Genomic DNA, 26,040 nt, shown 5'->3' with positions numbered 1-26,040 from the left:
CTCTTCCAGATCTTTACTGCTTGTACATTCTGGTTTCACATCTCCATTAACAAAGCTTTCTTTCTTAGTCCTTCCTTTTAGTTATTGACACTGAAGGCTCATTGTCCTTCACAAAAACACTGAGTGGGAGTAGGCCTGTCTATGTAGGCAAACAGGCAGGACACTTCCCACTGTTTGTGTGCTGGGACCATCACACAGTATTGACCTTTTCCCCACAGAAACACAGGAGGAGTGGGAGAGAAAGATGACCATCTGCACAGTGTCAAGTATTAAAGAAATACAGAATAAGCCAAACAGGATCAGATTGCTTAGTTTAACCTGCATCTTCTTCATCCATGCCTTCCAAATGTTGAAGTACAACATGAAAACAAAGATGTACAACATGTGTGTAAAGAAGTCCCATGGTGGCTACATGCAGACATTGAACCTGGCAACTCTGAAGTCACAGCTCCTGCTGCTTGAACTAAAGCACTAGCTGCTTTTATTAAGAAATGGTAATACATTCACGTGATTCAGAAACAGCTTACACAGTTCTCAGGGGGACCAGATACAAATGGCCACTGTGTGAAATCAACAATTTGCACGTAATGCTGAGCCACTAATTGGCCCGTTCTGGCCACAAATCAGAAACACCAAAAGCCCTGTAAAATTTTCAGTGTTTTCTAGAAAACATATTCAGATTGTCAAATCTCTACCACAGGTTTGAATCCAGCAGAGCTACATATTGTTTTAGGAATATTTGATGCAGCTCTGTTTCTAATTCTCAAATTGTAACATCACCTTAACTTTTATAGCTATTTGGTGGCAGACACATACACAGCATCAAGGCTTCTGGTGCCAAAAAGCATCAGTGAAAAGATAAATGCAAATACACTGGTGCCACACAGATGCCCTTAGTAAGACAATAAGGATGACGAGTGCAGAAAATTCTGATCTTTATATCAAATTGTTAGGAAACAGAACGGCAGATGGTCAGCAGACACAAGACATCATTGAAACAATGTGAATTACATCAACTAAAAAATGGCCCAGAATATTTTCTCTATTTCTCATGAGACATCAGTAACATTTTGGAATATACAGGAGGAATGGCAGATAATTCTTTTTAAGCTGCATTTGACAAAGCTTTAAAAAAAAATAAATCTATAGAAATTATAACTGAATAAAGATTTACCTGAGATCTGTCAATGCGGTAAAAACGATCAGCAGAAGTTGCTGCAAGACAGAGAAACAACAAAGCCATTGTGAAGAAAATAGTCTGAGCAGAACTGCATGGCCCGAACAGGTTGTTTTGTCCACTACTACAGAAGATGACCCCTGTGTCAGTGAAGTGGCCCCACAAGAACATAACCTAATTAATTTATGATGTCCATATAAGTGGTATTTCTCAGGGGTCAGTACTGGGACCGAAACTGCTCAACATCTGTCAGCAACATGGACAGTGGGAGTGAGTGCACCCTCAGTAAGTTCACTGATGACACCAAGGTGTGTGGTGCAGTCGACACACTGGAGGGAAGGGAGGGAAGGACCCCCATCCAGAGGGTCCTTGACATGCTTGAGAGGTGTCATGAAGAACCTCATGAAGTTCAACAAAGCTAAGTGCAAGGTCCTGCACCTGGGTCACAGCAATCCCAGGCCCACCTACAGTTTAGGTCCAGAAGTGATTGAGAGCAGCAGCCCTACAGAGAAGAATTTCTAGGTAATGGTTGATGAAAAACTCAACATGAGCTGGCAGTTTGCACTCAGCCCAGAAAGCCAACTGTGTGCTGGGCTGCATTTAAAGGAATGTGGCCAGCAGGTCAAAGGACATGGTTCTCCCCCTCTACTCTGCTCATGTGAGACCCCACCTGAACCACTGCATACAGTTCTGGTGTCCCCAACATAAGAAGGGCATGGAACCGCTGGAACAAGTCCAGAGGAAGGCCATGAAGTTGATAAGAGGACTGGAGCACCTCCCCTATGAAGATGGGCTGAGAAAGTTTGAGCTGTTCAGCCTGGAGAACAGAAGGCTGCATGGAGACCTCATAACAACTTTCCAGTATCTGAAGGGGGCCTACCGGGAAGCCAGAGGGGGACCCTTCATTAGGAGTTGTAGCAATAGAACAAGGAGTAATGGGTATAAACTGAAAGAGGGGAAATTCAGGATAGATATTAGGAAGAAATTCTTTGCTGTGGGAGTAGCAAGATACTGGAACAGGTTGCCCAGGGAGGTTGTGGGTGCCCTAACCCTGGCAGTGTTCAAAGCCACACTGGATAAAGCTTTGAGCAACCTGGGCTAGTGGGAGGTGTCCCTGTACATGACAGAGAGGGTTGGGACTAGATGATCTTTAAGGTCCCTTCCAACCATAAATATTCCATGACTCTATGATATTCCTATCCCATTAAATGGTGAATTTAAAGGTGAGGTTTAATGAAACAGTACACACTGAAAATATTAATTTGAAATAAATATTTTTAAAAAGGTATTAAACGGATTTCAGGCTTATAAGAAGAATTGATTACATTAAAATATGTGACAGAAGAAGCTCCATTGTTCCTATGAGAGTATGGCAAGCATATAATTAAACTGATGAGTCTAATAGGATTAATTCAAATTTTGAATCTAAAGAACAATACCATGCTTGGGAGCTCTTTGTAAATCAAATGCATGGCCAGCCAGAGATATTCACTCTGAATTAACAATATATTCAAGGAAAATCTATGCTACTCATGAAAAACACATGAAAACAGGGGAGATTCACTAAATAAAGCACATATTATGAATTTGCCACTGTCAAATAATTTATGTTACTAAGCCCAGAAGTATTTTATTATGTACAATGTGCTTCATCAGATGCAATTTTTTTTTGTATCTACTTTGCATTTTGTTTGGTGAGTGAAATCAGGTCCATTCACTCTGGAGTTTTGACACAAGAGGACAGTGATATAGCATTGTAGTCTTTGGCACTGCAAGAGAATATCAAATACTAAAGACAAAAACTAAATGCATCTACCCACTCAGATTTCTACAAAAACCAAACAGATTCTCAATATGTTTTTATCAATTTCCCTCATGAGAGACAAGGAAGAGTGATTAGAAATTGCCAAGGAGAATTTGTTTTTGTTTAGAATATTAAAAATTTAAGCCTCCCCATGCTGAAGCTTTTGTAAAAGCAGATGCCATCCATTTCAGCTGCTAATTTCTGTGCTCTGGAGCCTGATGTACAGCCCAGATAAGTCGTCTGCTTCGACAAAGTCTGGGTCAAACACAAGTGCAGCTCTCCCGGGAATTACATGAAGTGCAGTATAACAAGGAAAAGGGAGGTATAGTTCCATCACCTAAACACTACAGTGCCTAAAAACTATCAAACTTACAGAGTGAAGAGCACAGCCTTACCAGCAGCAGCACATTGCCACAGCCAGCTGCACTCTGAGTTCAGGCATTGCCAGGCACTGTCTCCTCATCACAGCAGGGACCCTAATAAACCCAACTAACCTCCCTTGGGGGAGCATGTCTCCTTGGGGTGAAAAAGCTACAGCAGACATTTTGATTGCTTTTTAAAGGGGAAAGGGGGTCACTCAGTTCCTTTTTTACCTGCTCAGTGTAACGAGAAGGAACAAGTTAACCCGCCACAGACAATACTCTCAGATGAACTATCCTTCGTATGCACAACAGAGGCAAGCAGCACGCTGGGCACAAGACAAGGGAGATGCACTTACCGTCTAGGAAGCACCATCTAGGAGAGAGCCTCTGGACAGAAAGTACTCTGGGGAAAGAGCTTTCCTGGTCCTGTATAGGGTAGGGAAATCATATTTTAAAAGAAGAACTGTTTTTTCTCTAAGATGGGCTATTTCCTAGACTTTGTGCTTTTTTTCATTTTGCTCTACTGACGTTGCACAATGTGTAAAAGCTACATAACCTAAATCCACCAAATTTTCTTCTCCATGACATCAAGGTTTGACTGCAATCATACAAAAGAGTAAGCTGACATGGTTAGTTTCAGCCACATCTTCAGCTGTCCTCTTCCCTTCAGCTGAGCACTATCAAAACCTTTGCATCAACAACAGCTTTCCCAAGAGGAACAGAGGGAGGTGAAAGAGATCAAAGACACACATCAGTATCAAACAGCAGCCACAAACTTTAATTATTGTTTGTTCCTTATGTGCTGTCACAGAATCACAGAATAGGCTGAGTTGGAAGGGGCCACAAGCATCATCAAGTCCAACTCTTGGCCCTGCACAGGACCATCCTCAAGAGCCTGAGAGTATTTGTCACCTTCCTTTGTTCCAGTTCAGTATTTTTACACACTTTTGCCTCCTCTACTCGTCTACCACTCAAAGCAACTCCCCACTTTGCTCAGTCCCCAATGCACATTAGAGTAAAAAACATGTTATCCCCTGCACCAAGAATACAAAGAGCACAGGTCTGAGGACCACCACTGGCCAAACAAATAGACATCCTACATTGACATGTTCCCATTCTGGCTAAAAAAATCTGCTCCTGGAGATCTGACAGATGTTACTACAGGAACCAAACTAAATGACTGGGGAGGAAAATGACCGAGGAGACCTTCCTGATCTGTGCTCACCAAGCACTCAAACAGTCCCTCATGCATTTTCAGCTCTCACTGAGTTGGAGAGGCAAAAGGGATCTCAAGAGAGCAGAGGGTTGTCATCTCAGTACTCCATGCTACCAGTGTATGGTCAGCCAAATTCTTAAAGCCACTGGCATATAACGTTCGAACACAAATGTATTTGCACAGGGTGAAGCACAACAGCATGGATCTTGGGCACACACATGAAATTTGTGTAGAGTCAGATTCTATCCTTATTTACATCTTAAGCAGTAAAATCAGCACATCTACAAACAATGTAAATTCAGGCTCATATTGACTCAAGATTAAACTTTACTCCTCTTTCAGACAACAGAGTAGTATACCAAGTCACATAGCTAGAAAAGAAAATTTAGAAGTAACAGGGAGGATTTTACTTAATTTCATAAACCATGCTCTCATGTACAGCTTATTGTCTCCAGTCAATGACAGCATCAAATTCCATAAAGTGAACTTTATCTGCACATGGGGACCAAGTAACACATCTCAATGGTTTCACAGAATCAGATTTAAAATACACCTTTTCTTTCTCTAAGAAGGACTAACCAAGCTATGGGATGCTTAGGTTTGCTTATATTGCAGCTAAGGGGTATGTGGGAGAATCAAGGATCACTGAAATCCATTAGGTTTGCTGCCGTCTGTCTCTACATGCACAAAGCTTTATGTATCTTAATATTTAGTCCATTCTGTGGAAAGCAGAGGACTGCTATACAAAGGGAAAAAGGAAGAAAACATCCAATAATGGTGTGTTCTAAAAAGTAGTTTATACAAAGAGGAAAAATGAGAAAAAATTCATAGAGTACATAATGTTGGCAAAGTGAATATAGGGATAATGCTGGTAAATATAAATTTGAATCACAAATTGCATATCGTGATATCCTCCTTCCAAGACTTCATTACAGATCAACTGCAGAACTAGCTTGCGAAGTCTCAGGCCCATGAGAATGGTATGCTATGAGTAATAAACTCATCAGAGAAACAAAACAGTGTGAGAAACAAATCTAGTGTAATTTTTCTCATTTGCACCTGGGCTTGCTAATATTTCTGCTGACTTCCCATGTTTTGAGCTGCAGAGGAATCACGCAAGAGAACTGCATTTATGAGACCTAAAAGTACCCATGGCACCTTATTAGTGAGGTATAAAGACAGTTCTATCACTTTAAGCACCTTATTCATGCCCTTTATCCACTGCTTTTTCCCATTTCTGCAATACGTATAGGGATACCAATGTGGAACAAACCTCAAATTAACCTAACAAGACAGTTTGTAGAAAGTGACCCACTGAGAAAAAAACCATGTTTGAAGAAACCAGGACAAACAAGTACTGAAGAGAAAACACAGAGAGGGGTACATTCAAAATGTAGCATCATAAAAAATGTATGGTGTGTTAGGGATTTCACACTGCTGTGCACTAGAGAAGATGGCTAGGCAACTAATTCATATACTGCTATAACTGCAGAGGTTAGAGCCAAGTATTGAGCTGATTTTCAACATTTCATACTCTTTTTTAGACCTCCCCATATAAGCAGATTTAGTTCTTCATTTTACCTCAGGCAGTTTCCTACACATGGAGCAGTCAGCAGCCACTTAGGTTAATTTATAATGAGTGGAACAGAATCATACATGCTGATTTATTAGTCAATTTGCTAGACACTAACAGTGCTCTAAAACTCAGTTCCAGGAAATGACTGATGGAAATGTCAAAACTATGAGCTTAACATTGGACAGGGAAATGAAAAAACAAACCATGAACTGATAAGAAGGAGGCAACTCCAGGAAAACATGCCAAATTGCATTTTCTTATAGTGCCTGCAGTCAGTGCACCGACAGGCATTCTTGTGAAACTAGAATTCTGTATCACCCAAGTAATCAGTAACATCCAAGAAATTATCTGCAATTTCACCACAATTGGTTCCTGCCATCTGGATCTCTGTACGCTTTCTCAGTGAACTTGTTCCTGCTGATCCAACAATACTTGCATTGCTAAATTAGGAAAAACATTATCAACACCATGCAAGCTTGTGATCCAACTGACCATGGTTTGTGTCAAGTCTCTGTGCTAATATCTGACCATTTCAGGAGCCAGTAGAGTTCGTCTGAGTTAGCTTACTTCCAATTTAAGTGCTCTGCAATGCATTATTTTGCTGAGAGAAATATACAACAATACTTCCAACTGTAAAGGCAAGTTCTGTTTGTAGAATAAAGTCATAAAATGTACAAAGAGACCAATTTTAAGAACTAGCCACCTAAAAATTGTTTGTCTCATGCAGAAAATACATTTTTGCCCAAGATGGATTAAAAAATTACCCTGAAGATTATGTTAAAGTAGATGACTGACGTGTACAGAATTATTAAGAGGTTAGGCCTGCTATAACACCTTTTTTTCTCACTGATAAGACTTTGTTACTACAGCTATGCAATATAACATGTTATCGTTCTGTTTCTCAGAGAGAGAAAAAGTTTTACTTTTGTCATTTGTCCTACAGGACACAGTCTCCCATTCACTTCAATACACAAGGTACTGCTATTGCAGTATGGTTCCCATCATCATCCTGTGCTAATTTTAAAGGTGATTCCATAAGGCTTGCAAGGAAGAGGATTGTACAAGAGAAATCAGAATGAATCTCCAAGATTTAAGCATAAGTGTTAATCAGAAATTCAGCTAAACCATAGGTGTTTAACCCAAGAACGTATAGGTTCGAACGCAAAGAGTGCAGTTCACATTGTTAAGACTCTTTTTATTCTGATAATGAAAGGAAAGCTTATCTTACCTGGTAATGAACTCTCTGTGTAGTAGAAGGTACTGACTGTAGGTCCTAGATGGAGAATGAAAGACAAAGCAGTGATGAAAAAGATCAAAGCAACAAGAGCTGTTTGCAGTTCTACTATCTGAAGTGGTTGGGCAAACACAAATCATTTTGCAAGTACTTCTCACTGGTTTTAAGCATGTGAAACAAACACCACAGAATAGTCATGGAAAGTTCACATAAAGTTTAGATTTGTATGCATTTGGTCAAAAAAAATAGTTTCAAAAATATAGAGATTATGCTAATGAATCTTTACCATGCTACAAATCTATTTGTTCCACGAGAACCATCTAAATTTCGAATATCAGCAAAAAAGTTAATGAAAATATGCTAAAAATCCAAGCCTTTTTTTACGAATAGTTTTGAGTGATTAATGCACTGAAGAAAACCACTGGCAGTTCTCCCTGTTTTAAGACAACCTCACTCCAAGGAGGTCATATCAGAATGATCCTGATATTTAGCAGGGTTCAGGAATCTAATTTATTTTAATAGAGATTTTGTCAAATAGTTATAGCTCATGACTTAATCTACCATAGAGCCTGGCCTACAGACCATTGCCCCCAGCAGCAAGCAAGTTGGCAGAGCTCAATAAAAACTTGGCATCTCTATTCCCAGCAAATGGGACTGAGCCAAATCAAGCACATTAAAAAAAAAAAAAGCACAGAAACTGCACAAGGTTGTGGAAATACAGCTCCTCCACAAACACTATGGGTAATTCAACCAGAACTTTAGATTGATTGTAATTTTCCATATCCCATATTGCAAATATGCATCGTACACCTTACCTTATGGTATGCACCTTATGCAACATAAAATGTGGTTTTCTGTCTGATAATAACAGTCACACCTCAGGTCTGGATGTTCAGAAATGCAAAGAAGTGAAACCCTGAAGTGAAATACTAAGGCTCATATTCTGACTGCAAGTGCAGAGTTCCAAAACCTACAGGAAATCAATGGCTCCCAAAGAGTTCAATGGACGGGGTGAGATTCATAGTTCCTACGTAAATTAGACCAATGATTTATAAACCTACATGATGTCCTCATACTTGTAAATGTTATTGAAAGATATCACTAAGATAGTGATTTTTAAGAGATTAAAAACAATCAGAGACAGTACATTGATGAAAATCCATTCGTTTTATCACTTTAAATGACTTGGGTAATGAGACATTTGGAGTCTCCATTGCCCGGACTGTATTGCAGAATGAACTCTCATGAGTCAAGGTGTTCAAGGCAATAAGAGCAGCACTATTACTAGCTGCATGAACATATATTTCTGAAATTTGGAACTATCTAGTTGATAGCTGTAGTGTTTAGTGGTTTCTCAGATTACTCCATGACAGTATTAGAGAGTGACAGTTGAATAACTGGACCCACTCAAATACCACAATGCTTATCCTTACATAACACACTTTCTAATGCATAATTTAGGTAATTGCAACGTCTGTGGAAAGTTCTGGTATTCTATTCTTAATCAAAGAGAAGTAAACACACCCATCCAAATCAATTATGTTATCATTTAAAAGGAATCAGCGTGATTTTTAATTTTCTGTTTAAGAAATACTTTCAGTACTTTTATTATCATCTCTTAATTCTAGAATTTTCATTTCAGTGGCACGCAAATTGCAACAGTTGTTGCAACTACTAGTCCTCTGCACTCAGAACTGAAAGAAACATAAAATAGATTAGCAAATGATATCTGAATTCACAAAAGCCTCACCTCTTGTAGGCGGTCAATGTACATACGACAAGTCTCCAAGTCGCAGTCTCCTCGCACAACTATAATTCCTAGGGGAATGGCTGAAAAATCAAAAACAAAGAAAAACCTCTTTAACTAAGTCCCTTCAACTTGAACAGATTTGCAGTGGGCTTCGACTTCGGTTTTTTAACGTCCTCACAAAAGCTTTCTATTATCTAAATCTTAACAAATATTTAGAAGATTATTATTCATTGTTAGTTTCACCCACTTATAATCATCAAATATTTCAGTTTTCAAAGGCCTTTCATGGTTTCATGAAAGAAGCTGAAACATATTCAGTTAAATTATGTACTTAATTTCTGATGTCAACATCAAACATTAACTGCAAAGAAAGGAACATACCTCAGAACAAGAGTTAGGGGGGTGCCCTTATACCTTGAAATAAGAGTTATATTTTATTTTCAGAATAAACTCTACATATTTATAGCAATGAAAGTCATAGTCTGATTTCAGAGAAAACTGTCCAACACCATGTTATTTTGATGTAGGGCCGCTTTCAAATCAGAACAGACATTTTTCCATCTACACACAAAATTGACACATCTCCATATTTAGTCAGGGAAAAAAAAAAGCCAACAAATAATTCCCTTCAGGTGAGGGCAACATTTTTAATAACAGCACATTTAGGTTTCCACAGTCATTCTGTTCTTGCAGCTGAAAGGAGTCCAAAACAAATCCACAAAAAGAATAAATAGAAAAAGGTATACATGATTCCACAAGAAAGGTACCAAGAGAGTTACCTACTAAGATCTCATTAAATAAGCAGAAAACAAGTGAACACTCTTGAGTATTTGGTTTTGTAAAACTGAATCACTGAATAAAGTTCTTTTTTCCTCCCTGGAGGGTCTTTAATCAAATAATGCCCCAAAAATTTATGGGAGCAGCAGGAAAGATATTTAAATCCTCACATGAATTATTCCAGAAGGAGAGCAAAATATCAACTCATAAACAATTCTGATAAGTAGATAATGAGCAGCAACATAAAATCGCCAAGGTTTCTGAGATAAACAGAAAACAGAACTGTGCTGCAGCCTTTCCTGCTGTTGAAAAGAAGTTGATTAAGATAGAGAAATATTCCAATACCAAGAAGCTCCTCAGTCTGGTAAGAGAACAAGACAGTGCTAAAAGACACTAGGGAACATAGCTCCTCTTTTTCTGGTGCACCAAGGCTAGAAGTACCAAGAGGAGCTCAGCGGTTTCAGGGAGAAGACCTGGGAAGCACCTACAGCAGTCAAGTTCACAGCAGACCTTAGAGATCAGCACAGGGTTCAACAATGCTGCCAGCATTGTGTTTGGAAAGCAAATTGAAGAGCAGAACAGCTATGGACCCAGGAAAAACAGAAGCAGAGGGAAAAAAAAGCTGGAGGGAGAAACAAGGATGTAAAGAAGGGATCAGCAGGAAGAACAAAAGAACTCACACACCGCCTGAAACACTGACATCCAGTAGCAACGACAATTCCCCTGCACATTTTCAGAAAGGCCAAGTGGGAACAGTGCTCATTGTGACCTCCCAGATTCTTTCATTACAGAACAGAGACTGAGAGACAAGCAAGTGGAAGGAGGGTCAATCATGAGGTTTGCTTCACGCGCTCCAATGCTCTGGGTTACAGACTGATTCTCTTTGCTTAGTGTTTATTATTGCTTAACCTGCTCTGACAGGAGACCCTTAAGCTCTTTGCAGGGAGTTCTTAATGGCTATCTAGCTTCAATTCAGCAGATCCCTTTGCAGCCCTTACTGAAAGAAGTGTTTGTTAAATTCATTTATAGCACTAAAAAGTGAATTGCAGCAGACACAGCTACACCTCCAATAGCTACAGAGCACTAGGGAGTTACACCATTGGCTCATAAACTGTCACCACAGATTTTGTCTCTCTTCTATATACTTAATGGGGACTAAAGCTCTGACCTGCTGAAACAACGCAGATAACATAAAAATGAAATCCTTAGCTATCACCATTCCTGACAGCCTGAAAGAGAAGGACCTTAGGAACATTTGGAATTCTAAAGAAATCCACCAAAATATCTAAAAAGCAAAAACTAATATTCAAGAGGTACCTTAGTGGTGATATTTATGGGTCTCATCTAATGAATGAAGAAAAAAGTAATTATTCACAACTTCAATTAAATTATGTCATACCAGTTGCTAGTGGCCATAGAACAATTCTGAAACTCTGGGCTGTGTGACTTTGTCCTTGAAAAGAAATATGCTGTCTTAACTGTTTGGAAATCGTGTATTAGCACAATCTATGGCTTTTGGGATCAATGGCTTAAGGGATAAGGTGCCTGAGGTGGGTCTCAAGGGGTTTCATTCCATATGGTTCATGTCCTTTTAAAAACCTTTAAAGTCATCACTGGGTAACACTATATTATATGCTAAAATGCTGCTTTCCAAATTTTTTGTTTGTTTGTTTTGGATTTTTTGTGAGGGTTTTTTGTGGGTTGGTTGGTTGGGGTTTTTTGCAAGACTCATTTAGCTTTCAGCAAGGAAAATGTTCCCAGCCATCATTTTTCAGAAACCACAGTAAGTAAATAAAATGCACTACACAGCCAAGACTTCCAAAGTTCTTCACAATAGTTTCTGTTTGAAAACAAAAGCAAATACTTAATGACTGATAATGGGATTGAAACTATGGGGTTGTTTCTCATTCTAAAAATAGGGTAAAACTGTGCAAGAGTGGCAAAAGGAGTTATAATAAACCAGTTAAAGTCAACATGCATGGCCTTCAATAACATTGTGGGTGCTTTCATGCAGGAATAGAGGAGCTTCTCTATTTGCTGAATAGCACTGTGTGGATGAGGATGTGGACAGTACAGAACAGTGCTGTGGGACACAGCGATTACTGAATATGCCAGGTGAGGGGTGGGAGGACAAACAATTACATTAGGAGCACAGGCACTACAGAACAACTTGTCATACACCCACACACTGTCCGCTCCTGTGAATATATGGATAACTCCACACATGGGAATACGCCAAAAAATAAGGGATAGTCTCAGATAATGAGCCAAGCCACAGCATTCAAGTGTCAGATACTTTTCTCCTAAGGTGCCTGCTCTTCCAGCCACTTGCATCCAGCTCTCAGTTCCTCCCTGGTCCCTAAATAATGAAAAAGGACTTTGTCCAGGAAGTTGTGGATACAGACTCACACTGCAGTGATGAGCAGCAGTGCAAGAATCCCAGAAAATGAGACAGGCAGACAGTTACTTCATATTCTGAACCAACACTGCAGAAAGCTCTTTGTCCCTAGCAACACTAACCAAAACTAAGTTTCAGCAAGAGGAGGGTTGGGTAGATGCAGCAGTTGGGGTAACGTGGTGCTCTCATTATCTGCAAGATTAATAATGATTTCCTGAGTCCTCATGAAATTAGCTATGGAATTTATAAACAACAAACAAATCTTCCACCTATTAACTGCCCATTATGCTGAATACCTAAAGCTAGTGAACTCTTTAATAGTATTGGGGACATAAATGACGGAAGCCTGAATATACTGCATATGGCACCATGAAGAAAAAACAAAATTCAATTAGCTTCCCCATTTACTATTATGAAAGGATTCAATTTGTGATCTTAACACCATATTAACCCGCTCAAATCCCAAACAAAACAGCCTTGAGACAGAGCATTAAGGCAAATGTGAATGCCAGGAAAAACTCATTCTGAGTCTGACATACCTCGGGGGACTGGGGAGGTTAGACATTGGGTTCTAAATGTTTAATGTAGCAAATGAAGATGTTGTAAGAATGCCATTTTCCTGAGGGGTTTTCACTGATATTAGGAATGTGAAGGACCAAATAAATTCTTGGCAGAGAATTCTAAAATATTCAGACATTTATATTAAGAGGTTTGGCTTTCCCGGTATGGTTTTAATAAAAGGGAGTTTGTACAAAAGGATTTTCCCTACCACAGAAATCTAAGCCATGTGTCTCTTCAGATCCCTTTTGCTTATTATACTGAGAAAAACCTAATTCTCCCTATATGTGTTGGTTGCTAGTTTTTTTAGCACTAGCAGTCCACCTCTAAAATCCTCACATGTCAGGAGGTAAAACACGGTGGAGGCTATCAGATTAAACCAGACCAGGTTTGAGAAGGCAGTCATCCCCTCCAGGCTCTCAGTGACTTTTCCAGTACACTGCTAAACAAAGGAAGAAGCTGTCCAAATCAAAGGAAGAGAGAACCTGTTCCAAACACCACACGAAAAGGAACAGGTTATAGAAAGAAAACTATTCCCAACTAAGAGTTGGGAATTGAAACTGGCAGAGGGAATGGATATTGTGACTAAGAGCTGACAGCACAGATCTGGATGAACAATGAATAAAGATTTAGGATTAAAAAAAAGAACAGGAACCTGAACTGTGAGGCCTACAGAAACAGACTTAAGACAGGCAGGAAGGATGTGTGTGGGATGAGATATCCAAAGGACACAATCAGGACTGAAAAGGTAAGAGGAAATCAAATCAGAAAACCAATAGGGGAACAGGAAAACAAAACAGGACAGAAAAACCTCACAGAAAAGTCTATACCAAGAAGACAAACTATGGCATGGTTTCCTGTAAAGTCTGAAATGGAAGTTAATATTCTTGATTCTCCCCACTCCTCTAGGCTAAATATAAAATTATATCTATTTGGAATACTGCCCATCTCTTCTAGTCTAAAGGAAGGCAGAGGACTATAATGAACATAGATATGCCCGGTGAGATGTCAAGACAAGGTAGATTTAGATTAGATATTAGGAAGAAATTCTTTACAATGAGGGTGGCCAGACATTGGAATGGGTTGCCCAGAGAAGTGGTGGATGGAAAGTGGTGGCCCAGAGAAGTGGAACCCTGGGGAAGTTCAAGGACAGGGGCTTTGAGCAGCCTGGTCTAGTGGAAGGTGTCCCTGCCCATGACAGAGGGTTGGAACTTGAGGATCTATAAAGATCCCTTCCTGCCTCATTCATTCTATGAATCTATAACTCAGTAATATGAGATTTCAATGATTTGGGTTTCCTCCTTCCCCCAACTCCAGGCAATAACAGAGTTTCCAATATTTAACTCACTACTGACTTCTAATCCTCTTGGTTTCATCTTGCTGGGTGGCTTTGAGCAATCCATCCAACCTCTTTCAGTTTCAGATCTTACTAAATCACTGTGACAAAAAAATGCATTATTTAGCTAATGTCTACACAACACATTGACAAAATAAAGCTGTTAGAGCAAGGCAGTGACTTTTAAGCAGAGTGAAGGTAATGGTGTCTTTTACAAAGCTTCTACAGATAAGCCACAATGTGCCCTAAGAACTGGCAAATAAATGGCCATTGGTCTTTCCTTTACAGCAGGGAAGAGGATTGTAGCTGCACAACTCATCTCACCTAAACCCATCCAGCTCAAAGCTGCTTCTCAATACAAGCACATTTCCTTCATGGTTCATCAGGAAGTATGCTGCTCCCTGCTGCCCTTTATATTATATATTCAGGATATAAATATCAAGTCCTAAGTGTTGACCTTTTCTTACTTAGCTAGTTGTTCAAAATCACACGGAATAGTCTCCAAATTACCTTGATCTGTCATATCCCTGAGCTTTAAAGAGTCAGAATAACTTTGATAGCTCAGGGATTCTAAGTACATTCCTGGTATGAGGAAGCTACAGTATCACTACATGTACACGTCCCAAATAATTCACAAGCTGTCACTCCATGTACACCCACGTATCTCATAAGAACTCCTAGGATGACCCCAAAACCCTTAGATAACCCACAGAAATTAAAGGCAGAGACACATGCATTATAGACATCTAGCTAGGTATAATCAAAGAGACAAGAATTTGAGGTTAACATCACATCATGTTACAGCATCTCACACACACACAAAACAGGAAGACTGCAGGGAAAAGCACTGTTAGATTATAGACAGTTCAATTGTTATACAAATGGAACTATTTTTTAAAAAAAAATTGCTTTTGAATCTAGTGTGCTGTTTTATTCAAGAGGAGATAAGGAACAGCTGCCTCTGTGTAAAAGGAAGTATTAGAAACCCAGAGCTGCTACAGAGCTGAGAGTTATTTCTGACACTGGCATCACCCAGATTGGGTATGATTCCTCCTTAATCTTAGTGGTATTGAGGAAACTAAGATGGTTCTCTATGGTTAGGGCATACACAACAAGTTAAGGTCAGTAAAGACTGACATATTCTATTAATAAACCCCACAACTCTTCAGTTACAGCTGATGGTGAGTTATTTCACTACTGCATTTTCATGGCACAAATCTGAAATGGTGTTGGTGGGAAGGACTAAGAAGTGTTGAAGACCTCTTGGTCACTAGCTGGTTTATTGTTTGTTTGCTGTTAACTAACTTTTTTTAAAATAATTAGTTTCTGTCTATACCTCCACTTTAGTACCGTTTGAAAGGAGTTTGAAAGGAAAATAGGGTTTCAAAAATAAAGTTTTAGCTGTTTTAAAAGTAACTCAATTGTTCACCCTCACTGCAGCTTGGGATCATACTTTCCTGCTATGACAGGAAACCAGAGAGAGTGCACAGAAAATATGCAGGCAAGAGAGACAGAATTAAAATCTGTCCACCTAGAAACATCAGCCCATCTCACTTTTTGAATATGGTAATGGGGGTTATGGTCATGTTATGTACAACTCTCATACTGGGCAGAGGTGGTGAAGCTTGTGACTAGTGACAAGTGCTTGGGACATATATAGGAAAGTGTTAGAGAAGACAACTTCATTTGCAGTGAAGAACATTACAACATAACTGAAATACCAACATATATTCCTTTCTTAAAATGGTGCACAGAAGCATTCATCCCTCCTCGCTGAAGGATCAATAAGCATCCTCTGCACCACCATCAATCATCCCACAGACAATAGTAAGATGTTGACAGAAAAAAGAATGGAGGAGAAAAGAAGGAGCAAGGGGAGAGAAGAAAGGGACAATTCAGAAACAGCATCTTGGTTAAATGCCAGCTGCATTGACAAGAAAAGTAGAAAACAAGAGAAGGAGAATGAGCTAAGGACAGTCATGCCCTTCAGAGGACAAAATGACATTCTTTAATTGCTTGGGAGGCTTTCAAAATGAGATGTCTACCTCCAGCAGAGCAAAGATTAATCTTCATGGAACAGTTTGTATGACAAAATGTTATATGTCAGGAAGTGTAATTTTAGGTGAAGATAGATTCAAATCAGTATTTCAAGAAAACAAGGGGAGTGAAATATATTTATTGTGAGTTAAATGATCCAGATTAGTACACTGAAGTCAAAGCTTTTAAAACCCTATTATGGAGACATGTAACAGGCAAAACCCATAATAGCTTCTTTGCTATTTTTCCTTCAGGGATAACTTTTTATTAACTGGTTTTCTTTTCCTATTCAGATTGCTGAGGGATTCTGATTTGGTTCTCAAATTATTTAGGGAGGTAAAAGTGCTTTTAATCCTTGTGGACAGAGAACGAGTATTAAGTATAGTATTCTGGAATTCAGTTGTAGGTATTCTGCCAAAGCCTGAACAAGTATCTAAACTGAGTCTCTTGCAAGGATCTAGTGGGACAGACATATACACAAGAGCTACAGTCATGTTGAAGGAAGCCAGTGTCTCTTCAGTAACAGGCCTTATAGAAACAATTCCCCAGTAAAGCTTCCAAGAAACAACTTTTCCAATATCAGTGTTCTGGAATTTTGCTAGTACAAACAATTCCTCCACACACCCACTCACTCGTCCCTTTCTTTAGTAAAGAAAGGAGAGTCACTTCTCCTCTCTCAGCACTTCCCTTCTCCCCCTTTAACAGAGTAACTTTTAGTGCCAATGCTCAATGAAACGATTTGATGAGGAGGACATAGCAGGTTTATTTCATATCAGTATTTAGCATCTGAGAGAGTGAGGCAGCACCAATCCATAGACATGTAACCAGAAAGCCATTTAAAATTTATCCAGTTTTCTATTTCAGAAATACAATTAAAATGGCTATCCAATCTTGTTAAATAGAAGATCTACATGGTTTTCCAGCTTCCTCATAAAAACTCATGTAATCCTCTAGCATGGCCATGCAGCTTCAGAAAAGATGTAAGCAGTTTGCTGTAAGTCACAGGAAAACTCAGATGTTAAGTGTGTAATCACTGAACCACCAGGATTTTCCATTTTTTACTTCATGGAATCCCAGGAACTGACTAGAATATTTAAAACAGTTTGGTTTCTGACTATTTAGAGAGCACTTGTCTTCCCATACATGATTTTCTTCAGTCACAGTTAACATCACCCAGAAGTCCTCAAATCAAGATCAGCCTCCTGAAAACTAAAGGCTAGACAATTCTCACAGAAGAAACTTATGTTGTATGTTCAGAGAAGTAGGCTGATGACCACCAGTGTATGCTGCAAGTTATATGTCCTTACACAGGACATCACAACTAACTGCAAAGGATATAAGGTAGGTATCTTTTCCCATTTCTTTCAAGATAATGGGGATATTATTTGTTTCTCATATTCTAACATAAAAACAGTAGTGCACAAGCATTAATAACACATCTAAAAGAGGACTGGTAGGAAAAACAACTTCATGAAAAATGTCTGGGGAAAATACTCCAGTCCAGCTACATTATATTATCAAGTTGGTCGTGCAGTAACTTGAAAGAGAGACAAAAGGATTTTATGGCAAATGACCTACCAGTGTCCAAAAGCAATCATTTTATCTCTTGACAGAGAGACATCTGCTTTTTTTAATGATAACCTCTTAAGCACACACTCAGTAAGTGATGAAATGTGTATAAAATCTAAAACTACATCTCAGAGGTGCTAGATCAGTCACATTTTTTTATAATGTTATCATTATGAATTTTGTCAGGTGACAAATAACATAAATATATATTTACCACTGCAGTGAAAAAGTGTAATAAATTGTGTATTTTGTGTCAGAACATGTAATGGCTTTTAAGGACCTAATATACAGTAACTACAGACACAGATAACTTACATCCACAGTAAGGATAGATGATGATAGTTCCCCTCAAATGAGAAACCACAAGAAGGACCACCAAATGAACCAGACTGTTTCCAACAGTGTTGGAGAAATGTGTGCTCAATGTGGCCTGAAAACTACTCAAGGTCAAACTCTCAATTTAAGCTTGAAGCAATTACCCCTCCAGTGAAGTACAATCCTTAATCTATTAAAATTCTTTTCAGTCCAGTGATAAAGGCTTTGATTGCTTTAACTATGACCAAAATCCACTAACAGAAACTTCAGTAAAGGCTGTCAGGACCTATATTAAAATTTAAGCCATTTCAATTCTTTTGTTGTAAGGAGAGACGGGGAACTGAGAGAATAAAGGGTGGGACTAGAAGAGTGAAATGGAAATAGTTTAACTATCTTCCAACAATAAGATAAGCAAACCAATTAAAAGGATTGTCATCCTGTAATTATCAGAGTGCTCTGTATTACAGAGGGAGCTGAAGCTTTGTTGCACAACAAACAGTCATGCTTGTAATTTAATATGAATAATGAGCCAGATGCATGAAAAAGCTATTAAATGGTTATCACAAGAAGCCCTGTCCCTCATTGATTAATGAGTCTGTGTGTCACCAAGGAAAGGAACTTCATTTTTAAGTGCAGATTGTCATCATCAATGTTGCCAAAGCAACTGCTGTCTGCTTTTGACTTACCTCTGAACATGGCAATTAAACCATTACATGAGGAAACAAAACAGTGATTATTCTCTTATATGGAAAACCGAAGGCTTTTAACAAAGTAAGAGTCTGGAGAAGCCCTTCACTGGGGAAGATTTGTTCCCCAAGATAAATGCATCATAGTTCCCCAACTCAGTTCGAAATCTGATGCTAATCATAAAATCTGGAATGTTTTCATCCACTAGAAATCAAGTAGAATCAACAGAAAAACATAAATAAAAACAGTAAATAGAATCAACTTGCAAAGGCATAGGAAAGTAAGAAAGCAGCTGGAATCTCTATACATGACCTTTACAGAGACTATTTATATAGAGAGAATACATATACAGAGATAGATGAACATACACTCTACATGACTCATCCAAAAATGTATGCTTGACTCTGTGTTTGAGGGTTTTTGTTGTTATTTTTGGGGTGGGGTTTCTTTTTGGTCAATGTATGATTTACACAGAATGTTCTACCAAAAGCAGCTACAATCTGGCTTCATCCAACTTACAAGCTTCCCGGAGCTTTTCCTTGTCGTAATGTAGCCCCTCGTACTCTTGTAAATTAATCCTGTTCACTCTGATCCGCAGGCGATCTGGGATGGAATGAGGACTGCAAGAAAAAAAGAAAGCTTCTTAGACAAAGTGTTCCCTGGAAGAGCAAATGAAAACAGGATATGAAGTGATTTTAATTTTCTCTGAAAGAAGAAAGAGAGCAAGCCTCTTCAAAACTGGGCCAATTCTTCACAGGCCCATCCCTGCATTTAAAATTTTGACTTTCCACTGCACAATAACTTAGACATTACACCTTCAATAATAAGCAAGATCAAGAAGCCTATTTGCTGGTTGTGTGATGTGGAGTTGTAAAGGATTTTCTGAATTGTCTCATCTCTCTATAAATGCCCCTTCCCTCTCCAATTTGTCTTTGTGTACATCCCTAGGGCCCTCCCACAGCCAGTAGATCTGCCAACCTGAAGTTCAAGACATAGAAAAATACTGTGTCCTGAAAAGCTTTCTTTTTTTATTCCATGCTGGTTTCTACCATATCATAACCTGTTATTTGATTTTTAAGTTTTGCTGAATGTTATGCAAATTAATGCCTACATTTGCATTTTCCATTTTTAAAGAAAGAGAGACTATTTGTGTATTACAGTTCACATAGCAAACGTCTGTCCTAGAGGAACTGACCCTCAGGTCAGTTAAAAGTAGATTACTTGTTCTGTCCTTCCACCAAAAGACTGTCTGTATTCCCTGTTTTAATCTAGTTAGTAGAATTCTGCCTATGGTAATACTGACTAATACACACTGCTTTTTGAAAGTCAAAATACAGTGTGCTGTCATAAATTTGCTTCTTTCTTTGTCTCATTTCTAAAATACTTAATGTACAGCATTTGCACTGCTAGTGCACGACAAGGCACATCTCACAAATGTCCCCTTTTTTTTCCCTTTCCAAACTGAGGAGTAATTTTCTTATTGACTAGAAAATACTAAAGACTTTACAAAACACATGTTTTGTGGCCACCTCTTGATGGAGCCACTGGGATTACAATTAGCAATTATTTCAGAGCTAACTGTTGCATGTTTTCTGTTGGTATAAATGGTTCTGCCATAGCTGGACAGATGAAAACAAAGACTGAAGATCAAGTCCCAGTTAAGAAGTTCTATTGTCATAAGTACTCTGCCTAAAAAGTGATAAAGGATAATGAATTTAGGTTGCCTCCAAAATGGAGTGTAAGACAACATGCTAGGAGTAGCTGCACTGAAGAAATTCCCATTCTGAACACGAGTTTCTATATTAAGTGAGGAAAATTAGCCTAAGACACAGGAACAATACCCTAGAAGGAATGAGAAAGGCTTAAGAATGGCAGCAAGACTGACAGAAGTATATAGGTTATCCAATGTTTTCCCTCTGCTGACTGACACATTGTGTCAAAGTGCCCCAAGACATCAGCAAACTGCCCATATTTAAAATTTTGCAGTTTAATGACAGATATCTTGGTTGGGAACTTCCAGCACGGCTTTAGGAGGCAGCTTTCTAACTCAGGTGCCATCATGTCATCCTACAGAATATCACTCTCTACCTGCAGTCTCTACAGCTGTCTCAGCAACCAAGACATGAGTGTCTGCATATGGAGGAGAGAGGTGCATCGATGGAAGAAGAACATAACTACACTTTGACTGACGCATTTTTTCCTTTTCTTTTTCAAACAAGTTTATATGTCACGTTGCTAGCTGAGAAGTGAACACGGTCTAGGGAACTATAATCCCTTTCAAATTTTATAAAATACAAGTTTCAAATATGAAAATGATAGGATACTGAATTTTAGCCAAGAAAATATAATAATATGTTTAATTCAGAAATCATAGAAATTTAAGTGCATAGTCTTTTTCTGAGGGGAGAAAAGAAATAATTCACTGCATGCAATAGGGTTCATGAAAATGACAGACTGACAGCTCTGAAAAGTGAAGTCTTTTATGCACTGGTACAATACAGGACAAAGCTTTGAACTCAGCTGGGAGGAAAAAGGATGGGCAAACAGGAGAATTCAGCTACTTACTTCTGTTGTAACACTAAACCACGTTACAAAGAGAGACATCCTTGCTATGCACTGAATGAAGCTCAGTATAAACCTAACATCAAAAAACTTTCTCAAACTGCTGCTTCTCCTGAAACTGGAACCAAATCTGTACTGTTTTTGAGCAACCAGAGTTTGAACTCTATGCTTTCCAATCCACCAGCTCAGAATAACTGCTTAACCAAAAGCTGATACTCCTGTGCAGGAATTACCCCATCACAGAGACTGTTTGCCATACAAACCTTCCCATGCTGTGTACATTTGCATAGAGGCATTTAAGTTGGTTCCTCAGTGAATCCAACATACTTGCTGGAGTGGCTGGAATTCCTTTGCACTCTTCATCAGGTGCTCCCCTGCTGACCTGTGAACCCTCTCTGGGCTTCCATTGCTGGCACAGACATCAAACTTGTAATATAGGACTGGTACAGATTGAGATTCCCCTCCCCAGCAACTTCAGTTTAAAGCCCTCTTCACCAGATTGCTAAACCTATGACCAAAAATGCTCTTCCAGTTCAGTAGACCAGGTTTCTTCAAGAAACTTCATGGTCTAAGTACCCAAACTACTCTGAAAGCTGTGGAAAAATAATAAAAAACTGTGTTAAAACCAATTATGGTAGAGCTTTTGCTTTTCAGTTTCTAAGCACTGGTTCAAAGGTGAACTTTCTTTGCAAACATTATGAATTAATTAGTGGTAGACTAATGTCCTATCACAACTGGCCTCATTTCAAACTGGCCTCATCATCGCAATGGATAATCTGGATATTTTGTGAAAGCAGAGCAGGAAAGAAAGACAGGGAAACAACGATTTCTCCAATGATTTCTCTCTATGTTTGGAGTCACTATAACAAGGTGAAAGAATGATCACATTTATCCCCAGTTAGTGCTTAAGAAGACCTGTAAAAAGGGGAGGGATGTTAAGCCTCAGACTAACATCTGCCAAACCTTGGTTAATTGCCATCTGTGTCCCTTCATCCTACCTGAGAGAACAGGATAATGTTTAGACACCAAGGGGAGAGAAAGACAACACTGACTTCTGTAGATATGCTGACTCACTACCTAATGTCATGTAAGGAAGACAAAAAAATGTTATTTCCTAGGTTGAAGATGATAGCAACCTATTGCATGTGCAGCATCACCTTCCAAGTCAAATTAGTCCTTTCACCTGAAGTGAGCAAGTCTTTTTTCTTTTGCTTGGAAGAAAAATATCTAAAATGAGGAGCAAATCTAAAATATTTTTGTTATTCTAGAAACCACATAGAGACACTCTCCAAAAAGTACCTTATAACTAGAAAATATTTAAGAGAATACCACCCATGCTTTTGTAAAAAGTATAATTTTTGGTATATCAGTGCATTGTATACCTCAGAATTTGCTTATTGTAGAAACAATAAGCACACAATCTTAAATGCAATGCATTTCCTGAGGAGAAATAGGACCAGGTCCAGTGTAGGAGGGCAATCAACTGGCAAGTGTCAGAGTTCGTTATTCTCCCATTTCTCCCTCCTGTTCACCCCATTTTTATAAAGACAGGATAAAACTACTACATAAGTAAGTTGTGTGATAAAACATACAACTGGAGAGAAACAGATCTTGGCCTTTCAGCCATTTGAAAAATTTAGTTATCATAGTCATAATAATGTAACCCTGGAAATAGGAGTTTTCTATGGAAAATAAACTATTATCAGAAATAACAATGCCAAGAGCTCTTTCTACAGGGTAGAGATTTTATACTCTTAGTTATGTTCAATCACAAGTAATATATTCATAATACAAATATATGTATATGCATTTATACACGACCCTAAAAATACATATATTGACACAAATACACAAAAGAGACATTCACCCAGTAACTGAAGTTTGATGGTTTTGTTCATGAGTTATTTGCAAATACTATTTGTTCTGTTAGAATATAGGTTTTGGCTGACATTATATTATGTCTCAATAAATTTTATTACCTATTCATTATAATTTTGTCTCTAAAATGTACTATGTGAATATTCATTTCTTATGCTATCAGACTGGCAATTGACACCAGGGGATATTGTCCTCATCATCCAAACTAACTCTTTCATTCACAGAATTCATGAGCTCCATACAAAGCTCTATTTAATGCAGCTGAGCAAAACACCTCCACTATCAATACTTCTGTAGTCCTTGCAGATACTGCATAATAATCCATATTATTATACAAATTCATTGATTTGTCTTGTTCAGACATATTTGGTATATTCAGAAACCATAAAGATTAAATACATAAGCAAATCCATGGAAAAGCAAATAACAGGGTGATGAATGTCACCAAAAGCAAACATTAGTACAATATTAATAGAAATGGATGTTTCTGAATACTGTGTAAAACAACTTGCTCAACTGTAAGGAGAGGAAGAAAAGCTTTCCAGATAGAGCACCAATTTTGAAATAAATGTGGGGACATTGTTTCACTGCAATTCAACCTAAAATATTTTAACTATTTATACCTATTATTTTTCAAAATGGTGTATTACATAGTCAATGAAAAGTAATTCGAAGTACAGATGAATGAATTCCACTAATCTAATTAAGAACCCCCTTCCACAAGCACATCAATCCATGGAATTAAATCCTAAATGTCATTTGTCCCATGAGGATATAAATAAAGAGCGGGGTCAATTGAAACATTCTGTTCATTCATGTTGACTAGTTATAACAGTTTCATTTAAACACAAAGCTAATTATGAATCTTCTCAAATCAGGAGCTAGATAGGCTAGTTTACCATATTGAATTTTATTTGATGAATTCATGATTGGCATGAACCAGAAGTGCACACTAAGGGCATTATTAAATAACAATCCAAATGAGGCTTGTAGAAAAGCTATACATATTAATTAGTTGGAACAATTTCTGGAAGATTATACTGAGTTGCCATGAGGTCCTCTCAAAATTGTTCCACTTGCATCCTAAAAATTATGTAATTTCGGCAATGGAAAAGTATTTTCTTCCTATTTTTAGCTACAAAATGACAGAATAGTACAAGGAAATCGAATTACTTCCTATCAGAAAAGTGACATTTGACTTTTCCACAAGAATACAGAAGATTGCCTGGATATTGGATCATTCCCATTGTAAGGAAAAGGGCATGCTTTCTGGAAAATCTTAAAACTTACAAACATTAATTACTATACACAGTTAATTTGATTTTATTGGTTTTTAAGTCTACTTTTTTGTGAGAAAACATCTATTCTATGGTACACCAGGCTGCTCACGGCAATCAGAGCCATTGTTTTTCTAGAGACACATCTCAAAAATTCAAAATCATGCTAGATAAACTGTTTGTAAGGTGAAGTAATTTTTAACACCACCCACCCACCTGCTGGAAACTGCTTATCAAAGAAATGGTATGCTTACTTTCTCTTCTATGCCTGAACTATAGCATTTTGGGGTTTCTAGACATGTTACCATCATCAACACCACCACCACCACCCCCCCTTACCACTGGGAAAAAAAAACAAACCAAAACAAAAAAAACAACCTTAAAGAAACGGAGCTTTACATGAAAAAATAAGAAGGGCTCATTTTTTAAAAATCCCTTTCACTCCAGCATTTGTGGTTCAAACCCACAGAAGCAAAGCCACATGCACCCATTCTGAGATTACCAGCAGAACCTGATCTGCTTCCATTCACCAAGAAAACACAGCCGGCTTTTGATGAAGCTGTGACTTCCTCCTCTCACCCCTATTAATCATCCAGCAACAAGTGAGAGGATGCCAGACAACTCATATGGAGCACAGTTGGTTTTCCTAAGAAACATGCTTCTGTCTCCAGTCACCCAGGGAACAATACAGGCAGAGCAAGCTTTGGGCCCTGCCCAAGCTTGGCACTACTGCACAACAACCTGGCTACACTTCTGCCATGCCACCAGCTTGATTTAACTTGGAAGACAGACTTCTAAATTATACATGCCCCAATCTCTGTATCAATTATTTATGAACCCAGTGAACCATTTCTTATGCTTTGTGTCTCCATAGAGAAATGAAATAATAAGAATAAACAGTCCAACGACTCTACAGAATTCAGTGACAAATTTTTGATAGATCTTCAAGAACACAGCCCACGCCAGCCTACACACATACAGGTTTTAACATGATTCAGTAAACAGAAATGGAAGTCTTCTACTTCCCCTCCCATACAAGAAATACTTTAGTAAAAAAGAATCACACTCTTTTGAGGCATCTTTGCAGTGACAGATGAATGAATTACCTGCCTCCTAAAGAAAAAAACATGTAAAATCAATTAAATATTCTAGTGTTTAGAGTAATTGGAAAACAGAAAGCTGTAGCCAGAACAGGAAAAGAAATTTACCTTACTTTTGAAATCATATTGGCAGAGCTTGGAAATGATACATTAAAATTAAGCATGTTTCTGACAGCATTTATCTACTTAAAACACTCTGCCACAACAGAGTAGAATCATCCAGTCTCTTCTATGGACAAATTTCAGTGCTTCAAAAAAGTTCACTACTGTTTTAGAGTAAAGTTCTTGCTAAGCTCTTTACCTAAAAAAATACCCCTAAAATTATAAGCTCCACCACATATTTTTTTATTTCATTTGGGAACCTGAGCTAGACAAACTACCAGGTTGTGGGATGCTGGGCCGAAGGGCAGTGCATTTGATACCCACC

At 38.4% G+C, this 26,040-nt stretch overlaps 1 protein-coding gene across 7 annotated transcripts in view; it reads right to left on the bottom strand.

The window, feature by feature from the left end:
• The window catches only part of DGKI (diacylglycerol kinase iota), a 206,833-nt gene that overhangs the window by 50,742 nt on the left and 130,051 nt on the right, over nt 1-26,040 (bottom strand). For all 7 annotated transcript variants that reach the window (XR_004357140.1, XR_004357143.1, XR_004357142.1 and 4 more), the window contains 5 exons: nt 19,316-19,416; nt 9,120-9,199; nt 7,364-7,408; nt 3,700-3,769; nt 1,175-1,215 (listed from right to left, as the gene is read on the bottom strand). Coding sequence is in view for 1 of the 7 variants with exons in the window: in XM_032688288.1 (XP_032544179.1) it covers nt 1,175-1,215; nt 3,700-3,769; nt 7,364-7,408; nt 9,120-9,199; nt 19,316-19,416 (337 nt within the window). In the remaining 6 variants the exon portion in view is untranslated. The remainder of the gene's footprint in view (nt 1-1,174; nt 1,216-3,699; nt 3,770-7,363; nt 7,409-9,119; nt 9,200-19,315; nt 19,417-26,040) is intronic.

The sequence above is a fragment of the Chiroxiphia lanceolata genome, chromosome 5 (genome assembly GCF_009829145.1).
Source record: "Chiroxiphia lanceolata isolate bChiLan1 chromosome 5, bChiLan1.pri, whole genome shotgun sequence".
In the NCBI taxonomy this organism is placed as follows: Eukaryota; Metazoa; Chordata; class Aves; order Passeriformes; family Pipridae; genus Chiroxiphia; species Chiroxiphia lanceolata.
This window is presented reverse-complemented; position numbering and strand designations above follow the sequence as displayed.